General features: G+C 40.7%; 2 protein-coding genes across 2 annotated transcripts; both read left to right on the top strand.

Annotated features, from left to right (window-relative positions):
* Positions 1–406: 406 nt before the first annotated feature.
* Positions 407–1,354, top strand: LOC115077387 (olfactory receptor 1F12-like). Its single transcript, XM_029579676.1, has one exon. It carries the CDS (start codon positions 407–409, stop codon positions 1,352–1,354), a length of 948 nt encoding a protein of 315 aa, XP_029435536.1.
* A 5,836-nt stretch (positions 1,355–7,190) lies between these two features.
* On the top strand, positions 7,191–8,138 carry LOC115077388 (olfactory receptor 5B21-like). The gene has a single exon (XM_029579677.1). It carries the CDS (start codon positions 7,191–7,193, stop codon positions 8,136–8,138), a length of 948 nt encoding a protein of 315 aa, XP_029435537.1.
* Positions 8,139–9,125: the final 987 nt, after the last annotated feature.

The raw sequence follows: 9,125 nt of genomic DNA on the forward strand, positions 1-9,125 counted from the left end.
AGTGAAACTCCTCCCACCCAGGCAATGACCAAGATCTACTGTGCAATTGTTACAGTGTTAACTCTTTGAGTGTGTAACTCTGTTACTGTACAAGAGGCAAGTGCAGATAAATTTTTGTTTCACTGTGTTTTCATTTTATTCGTGGGTGTTTCCATTACAATTGGGGTTGTTTTTTTTTGGGGGGGGGGGAACTCGCTTCCTTTCATTTCTCTGATTTAGTGCATTTTTCAATCCTTTTGTTTTGTTTCTGTGCCATTTTCAAATTATTTCACCTTCCTACTGCACAACTGTGAATGTGTTTATCTGCCACTCTATGACTCTGCAATTAACTGTGATTCCTTTCATTTGACAGAAATTCTTTATCATTTTAATCAATTCTTTTCCTTGTTTCCTATCTTAGCACACAATGATGAATGATTACATGGAAATGGGGAATCACAGCGGTGCTGTGACAGAATTCCTGATTCTGGGGTTCTCGGAGTTCCCAGAGCTGCAGCTCCCTCTCTTCACGCTCTTCTTATTCCTCTACCTGATGGCCGTGCTGGGGAACCTCCTCGTTATCTGCGTTGTATGCGCCGACCGGCACCTGCACACCCCCATGTATTTCTTCCTGGCCAACTTGTCTGCCTTAGATATCTGCTCTTTCACCGCAGTTGTTCCAAAATTGCTGGCAGTCCTAACAAGAAGCAATAAGATATCTTTCAGGGAATGCATTCTGCAGATGTACCTTTGTTTGGCTTGTATATGTACAGAATATAATCTTCTTACTGCCATGGCGTATGATCGTTATGTTGCGATATGCAATCCCCTGCGTTACGCCATCATCATGAATAAGAGGGTCTGTGCTCTTTTGGCAGCCGTCTCATGGGTAACAGGCTTAATAGAAGCACTGCCACATACTATCGCTACATCCCAGTTTTCTTTCTGTGACTCCAATGTAATCAATCACATCTTCTGTGACATCTCAGCATTGCTAGAACTTTCATGCTCAGACACCTCTGTTTTTTCGACTATAAATTTTGTAGAAGTATGGTTTACAGGCTTTATCCCATTTCTCCTAATCCTGACATCCTACATCTTTATCATCTCCAACGTCCTAAAAATCCGTTCTTCAGAGGGGAAGAGCAAGGCCTTCTCCACCTGCTCCTCCCACCTGACAGTTATCATTCTGGCATATGGGACTATTACAGGAGTTTATTTCCAGCCCAGGTCAGGGGATTCTGTGAAGTCAAACAAGTTGGTTACCACACTGTATATAGCTGTTCTCCCACTGTTAAACCCTCTGATTTATAGCTTGAGGAGCAAAGAGTTAAATGTGGCCCTCAAAAAAGCCCTAAGCAAGAAATCAACTTGAACACTGTGAGCCACTAAATATTTCTCAAAGTCCAACTCAAATAAACTCTTTTGTAGAGGTTTCTATTACTTTTTTAGTTCAAACAAGGGAATATAGTGAGGTGCTGATATAAGCCAGTGGGGATATTCTGACTGACCTTGATGTATTTAATTTAGTTATGCAGAGAGTGCAAAAAGGGTAAAGTAAGTATTTACTGACCCCCAACTGCAGGCACTACCTCCCTAACAAGGAAAGGGGCTTAAATGCTAATTAAATAAATAGGGGCCACTAGTTTGTGGATAGCTGAGTTTCATGGGGCTTTTCAGTTTTTAAATTAACCTAGGCCTCTTGTTCTGAGTTCAGATCGTGCACACTCACATTCTGCCTGGGGGCTCTGACGCAGGGCCTAATCTCACTGGGGACTACACTGGGAGTTACCTGACAGGCTTATCATGTGCATGCACACAGGACCACCGCGGGGGGTTGGGGGGGGGGGCTTATCCAATGTAAACGTGAACGATTACTTGGATTATACCTGGGGGCTTGAACCCAGAAGCTTATTCCCCACACAAATAGTCACATTCACACTTTGAGTCAGTGCATCACAGTTCCATGTATTTAGGAAAGAAGATAGAATATAAAATAAATTAAATCACATAATAGAGAAGCCTAAGCTGCAGATAACAATTACTGTTAGACAGACAGACAGATAGATAGATAGATAGATAGATAGATATAGATAGATATAGATAGATATAGATAGATAGATAGATAGATATAGATAGATAGATAGATAGAGATAGATAGATAGATATAGATAGATAGATAGATATAGATAGATATAGATAGATAGATAGATAGATAGATATAGATAGATAGATAGATATAGATAGATATAGATAGATATAGATAGATAGATAGATAGTTAGGTATAGATAGATAGATAGATAGATAGATATAGATAGATAGATAGATAGATATAGATAGATAGATAGATAGGTATAGATAGATAGATAGATAGATAGAGAGATAGATAGAAAACCCAGACCACTTTTTGGGTTACTAATAGGTCCTCTAACAGCCTAATGCAGTTAGGAAAATAATTAGTGGAGTATCCATTCATGGACAACCCTCCCACTAGTGGAGGTGTAATGGATACCTTTGGTTCTGAGGTTTTATAGCAGAGCTGTGCAATAGGCTCTGGGGGCAGTATTATTTGGAAGTCAGAGAGAGAGGTTGTATTTTCCTAAGTTAGATTTTGGGCCTACCTGGAGCCTCAGAAACCCTCCGAGACCCCTCCAGGAGAGGCCAAAGGGGCTCTGCTGCTGTACTCTCCCCACGAGGTGCAGAGTGGCTGCGCTGGGACTATTTTGAGATTCCAAACTTTTATTTAAATCCCCAAATAGTCCAGGAGCAGCACAGGACAGGGGAACCCTAAGCTGAAGACGCCCAGTGTTTGGGGAAGATCTGCCCAACAAAGGTGGTGAATGGTTGCAGCAGATTCCTGCAGTTATCTAATTTGGGGAAGAAGATTTGTTTTCCAACATCAAGGGAACTGGCAAGATCTGCAGTTCTCAAGGATTCCTACCACCGGGGATCCCGCCAGAAGATTAATCTAACTGTGAGAAAAAGATCCACATTAAAGGGAAGACACCCATCCAGCTCCTACCAAAGCCCTGAGGGACAGAGACGTTAATCCTGTGCTAAGATAGATTTTTGTGCCATCAGGAGGGGTTTTCTCATCCATCAAAGGGGGCCTAGACCCCTGAGGGACCACTGCACAATCTAATCCAGGAGTGTGGATGGGTTCCTGGCCTAAGAGAGACTAATGCACAGATAGAGGAGAAAAGAGCTTGTAACTGGAAAACGTACAGCAGAGACTGTGATGTGCGATTTATCGTATTTAATTGTGCCATTCAATGAAACTCTATCAGTAAAGCATTATTTTGGACACTGCCTACGTGGGCCGAGTGTGGCTTGTTTGGCAAATAATGCACAGCTCACAGCAGGATGAGTGAGCCTCAACACAACATACAAGTCACCCCATACTGGGACCAGAAAGGATCCTTTCCACCCCTAGTCCAAGGGACCTACATCTTGGGATAGGAGGAAAAGTAAAAGCTAGCCAGGGTCCCTCCCCCAAAGAACTTACATTTAACTTTATGTCCCCCTCCAAACTCGATTTGCACGCTAAGGAGAGGAGATATATATATATATATATATATATATATATATATATAAGAATGTATTAAGGTCACACACTAATTAGTTGTATTAATATGAATTATAGTGCACGTTTTCACTCTCCCAGGTTTTAATTTCTAGTATTGTTGCTATATAGAATTTGGCATATTTTGTCTACAATAGTCTTAAAATTCAGAAGACAATTAACAAGGTCTGTGTGTCCAGGGATCAGATCCCAAATGGGAACTCTTCAGATATTTAAGCTCTCCTAGCTCTTCAGACTCTTCATACCAGAGATGCAGAATCCATTGGTCAGGAAAGTAAGTAGCGGGATCAGAATTTTCCTTCAGACTCTCATATCTCTCAGATACAGTTTGGAAATGCTCTTATTGTGAATGTCTTTTTCATCTTATTATTTGAATAATTGTCTGCCTGGAGTCAGGATAGATCATTTCTTCTGCCTCAAGTGCACCTATACGGGTGGCCTCTTATAAATCCCCTCCCTTTACCCCCATTAAACATTAGAACCAGGTCAGGTTGAAAGAGGCAGGATCTGAAGTGATTCTAATGGACCCAGCTCTTCCGGAGCAAATCATTAACAGAAGATCTGCACATGTCAGCCCCTTAAAAAAAAAAAAAATCAAAGGGGAGGAACGCATCTCTTGGTTATGGCAATTACTTTTAATCACCTGAAAACCAAGTTGATAGGTAGCAAAAAAAAAGTCACAAAAAGGAAAAAAAATAAAATCCTTCTAGATTCCTAAATTGAAGTCAGTAGGAAAAAAAATGGAGGGGTTGTAGCTGATATTTGTCTCAAATCTTTTAACCTTAAAGAATAATCTCTCTGTTCTCTGCCTCCCACTGAAAGTTTATTTTACAAATTACACCCAGAGTAAAGTTAAAGTAGTTCTTATCTATCAGCCTCAAATCAGCCTTACTCAATCTGGTCGGTAGTATCAGGTAATAACTGGTTGGAGGCGCACATTTACTCTAACTTGGCGATTTTAATGTGCCTGCTGATGAGCCTCTTAAGCCAGCTGAATCCAGGATTCTTTCATCCATGACATTTCAGCACTAACTCAATAGATCTCTCAACCCATTCACAAAGACAGTCTCATTTTTTTTCATCTGCTAATAAGTGACCATTTAAGAGAATGACTGTATAATTATGCAACTGTGTAATACATGTTTCCAAATGTGTATATCTCGCCTATCACCTTTCAACTCCACCTAGGATGTGCGATCATTTGAAATGACATAGGAGAGGTCAGTGGCATTTCCTATGGCAGCTTGTTCCATTTTCTTAAACAAAACTATAGAAAAAGGAATGAAAATGCAAATTTTGTTTTGTTCTGTTTAATTTTTGTTCTCTCCCAATGGGCATTTTTAAATTTATTTTTTTATTTTTATTTGTACAGTTTTTATATACCGTTGTACAGAAACAAGTTTCTATCATTACGGTTTACATTCCAATTAAAACATAAAATATAAATAATTAGAATACAGAATTAGAATAAAAATGACAAAAACAGGATTAATACTAAAAAGTAAAAGTAAAATCTAGAAAAAGTAAAAAATTAAAAGAGTCTTTTCATTCGGAGACAGCTTTGAATGCCTGTTGGAAGTACCATGTTTTTAGCTCTTTTCTGAACTTTCTCAAATCTGGTTGTAATCTCAGGTTCTGTGGTAAAGTGTTCCAAAGTTTCGGACCTGCGACTGAGATAGCTCGGTCTCTCACCTCACTTAAGTGGGCAGATTTCACTGTAGGAACTGTAAGGAGACCCTTTTTTGCGGACCTTACTTCCCGTTGAGGGACATGAAGTCTGATTGACATGTTCAACCAGTCAGTCTTTTCTCCATATAAAATCTTATGTATGGTACATAACATTTTATGTTTTATTCTAAAAATTACCGGCAGCCAATGAAGGCTTTGCAAGACTGGGGTTATGTGGTCTCTTTTTTTAGTGTTTGTTAAAAGCCGGGCGGCAGAATTCTGGAGAACCTGTAAGGGGTCAGTGGTAGATTTCGGCAGACCTAACAAGGTAGAAGTACAGTAATCAATTCCATTGAATAGCATGGCCTGGAGCACATGTCTAAAATTATTCCAAGAGATGAGTGGTTTTAATCGTCTCAGCATCCGCAGTTTAGCAAAACCTTCATTGACTTTTTTTGCTATATGAGCTTTCATATTCAATTCAAAATCCATAATGAGTCCTAAGTTCCTTGCTGTATCATTTAATGTAAAACTTGTGTTGTTATTTAAAATATCTACTTTCTGTTCTAAATTAACATTTTTCCTATCTAAAACCATAAACACAGATTTGTCCATATTTAAAATCAGGTTCATTTGAACTAAAAGTTGCTCGATTATCTTCAAATATATCTGTACCATTTTAAAAGTGTTTTGTAAATTATTTTCTACTGGAAATAAAACCTGAATATCATCTGCGTAAATGAAATAAATTAAGCTAAAACCGGGTAAAAGATGACACAGAGGTAATAAATAAATATTTAAAAGGGTAGCGGATTGGGTTGACCCCTGAGGAACTCCTGTATTTAATTTTACATTATCTGAGGTGGCGTTTTTCATTTTTACCATAAATGTTCTACCCTCTAAAAAAGACAAAAACCATTTTAAAGTCTTATTAACTAAACCTATTTTATGGAGTCTCATTAAAAGAATCTCGTGATCTACCGTGTCAAAGGCGGCTGAAAGATCTAACATTACAAGGAGATACCTTTGGCCTCGGTCAAATCCCCTCAATAAAGTATCAGATAAGGACAGTAACAATGTTTCGGTGCTATGTAATCTACGGAATCCGTGTTGTGCTGGGTATAATATTTTGTTATTTTGTAGATGATCAGTAAGTTCTTTATTTACAACCTTTTCAATTAGTTTTGCTAAAAACGGTAAATTTGAGATAGGTCTATAATTCTTAAGATTTGTTGAGTCTAAATGTTTCTGTCTCACTGACGCATTCTCACATCCGTCCAGTTTCCAAAAAGCCCAGTTTGCCCGCAGCGATAGTGTCCAAAAAGGGGCAGGAACAATCCCCGGCAGATCCTGCCCCGACAGTGGGAGTCAGCCGGCACCATTTTGATTTGCTGCACAGACAGGGAAGGAGCAACCGGGAATCACTCCTGCCCATGTTTGGATGCTCTCATTGTGGGGGAGCTGGAAGGGAATCCGAGAAGGTCCAGGGTGGTTCTTAGAAAACCAGGGAGGCTTTTAGTTTGTTTTTTTTAATCAGACCGGAGCAGGATTTAATTTAAAATAGTGGACACTCAAAGTTAAAGTCCTCCCAACCAGGCAATGGCCACACTCTACTGTAAAATTGTTACAGTGTTAACTGTGTGAGTGTGTAACTCTGTTACTGTACAAGAGGCGAGTGCAGATAAATTTTTTTTTCACTGTGTTTTCATTTTATTCGTGGATGTTTCCATTACAATTGGGTTTTTTTGGGGGGGTGACTCGCTTCCTTTCGTTTCTCTGATTTAGTGCATTTTTCAATCCTTTTCTTTTGTTTCTGTGCCATTTTCAAACTATTTCACCTTCCTACTGCACAACTGTGAATGTGTTTATCTGCCACTCTATGACTCTGCAATTAACTGTGATTCCTTTCACTTTATCATTTTAATCAATTCTTTTTCTAGTTTCCTATCTCAGCACACAATGATGAATGAATACATGGAAATGGGGAATCACAGTGGTGCTGTGACAGAATTCCTGATTCTGGGGTTCTCAGAGTTCCCAGAGCTGCAGCTCCCTCTCTTCACGCTCTTCTTATTCCTCTACCTGATGGCCGTGCTGGGAAACCTCCTCGTCATCTGCATAGTATGCGCTGATCGGCACCTGCACACCCCCATGTATTTCTTCTTGGCCAACTTGTCTGCCTTAGATATCTGCTCTTTCACCTCAGTTGTTCCAAAATTGCTGGCAGTCCTAACAAGCAGCAGTAAGATATCTTTCAGGGAATGCATTCTGCAGATGTACTGCTATATAATGTGCTTATGTACAGAATATAATCTTCTTACTGCCATGGCTTATGATCGTTATGTTGCGATATGCAATCCCCTGCGTTACACTATCATCATGAATAAGAGGGTCTGTGCTCTTTTGGCAGCCGTCTCATGGGTAACAGGCTTAATAGAAGCACTGCCACATACTATCGCTACATCCCAGTTTTCTTTCTGTGACTCCAATGTAATCAATCACATCTTCTGTGACATCTCAGCATTGCTGGAACTTTCATGCTCAGACACCTCTGTTTTTTCGATTATAAATTTTGCAGAAGTATGGTTTACAGGCTTTATCCCATTATTCCTAACCCTGACATCCTACATCTTTATCATCTCCAACGTCCTAAAAATCCATTCTACAGAGGGGAAGAGCAAGGCCTTCTCCACCTGCTTCTCCCACCTGACAGTCATCATTCTGGCATATGGGAGTATTATAGGAGTTTATTTGCAGCCCAGATCAGGGGATTCTGTGAAGTCAAACAAGTTGGTTACCACATTGTATATAGCTGTTCTCCCACTGTTAAACCCTCTGATTTATAGCTTGAGGAGCAAAGAGTTAAATGTGGCCCTCAAAAAAGCCCTAAGCAAGAAATCAACTTGAACACTGTGAGCCACTAAATATTTCTCAAAGTCCAACTCATATAAACTGTTTTTGTAGAGGTTTCTATTACTTTTTTAGTTCAAACAAGGGAAGATATGGTCCGGATTTTCAAAGCCCTTTGCGCGCCGGCCCCATTTTATAAATACCCGGTGACGTGCATAAAGCCCCGGGACGCGTCTGTGTCCCTTGGGGCTTTACTAAAGGGGCAGTCCAGGGGTGAGGCGAGGGCGGAGCCTGAGGCCTCTGGCACAGCGGTCATTTGCTGCTGTGTCGGAGGATCGCGTGCCGGCATGCTGCCGGCGCACAACCTGCACCTTCCTCCAGGCAGGCACAAAAGGTATAATAAAACTTGGGGGGGGGGTAGAGTAGGGCTAGGGGGGTAAAATTTAGGGGAAGGAGTGGGAAGGTTAGTTTAGGGAGAAGGGAAGTTCCCTCACAGGCCGTTCCGATTTCGAAGCTGCCTGGGAGGGAACATGGGAAGCCCGAGGGCGTTGGCGCACGCAGGGGGCACAGTTGTGCACACCCTTGCGTGCGCTGACCCCAGATTTTATAACATGCGCATGCCTGCACATATCGGGTTTGCATGTGTGCGTGCCGTGTAGCGCACGTACATTTGAAAATTTACCCCATAGTGAGGTGCTGATATAAGCCAGTGGGGATATTCTGACTGACCTTGATCTTGATACATTTAATTTAGTTATGCAGATAGATATAGAAGTAGAGTGCAAAGGGTGAAGTAAAGTTTTACTGGCCCCCAACCACACATATCCTCACCCACCCACACACATGCATCTACAGAACTGGCAAGTTATAAAATCAGGCGTACCTCTTAAAATCTATCCCTATATGAGGAGAGGCTTATGAGATTGTACTGAATGTCTGGGTGTGTGCCACCCCCATTATAATTTTGTAATGACAGTACTTAGTTCCAGCAAGCAATGGGTGAATCTAGGTCCTAGGGAGGAGGGAACATCAAACTTTTAGAGA

Source organism: Rhinatrema bivittatum, chromosome 16 (assembly GCF_901001135.1).
Source record: "Rhinatrema bivittatum chromosome 16, aRhiBiv1.1, whole genome shotgun sequence".
NCBI classification, from domain to species: Eukaryota; Metazoa; Chordata; class Amphibia; order Gymnophiona; family Rhinatrematidae; genus Rhinatrema; species Rhinatrema bivittatum.

Excerpts from the sequence above, each read along its gene's own strand:
- LOC115077387 (XM_029579676.1), top strand. The coding sequence starts at position 407 with ATGATGAATGATTACATGGAAATGGGGAATCACAGCGGTGCTGTGACA.
- LOC115077388 (XM_029579677.1), top strand. The coding sequence starts at position 7,191 with ATGATGAATGAATACATGGAAATGGGGAATCACAGTGGTGCTGTGACA.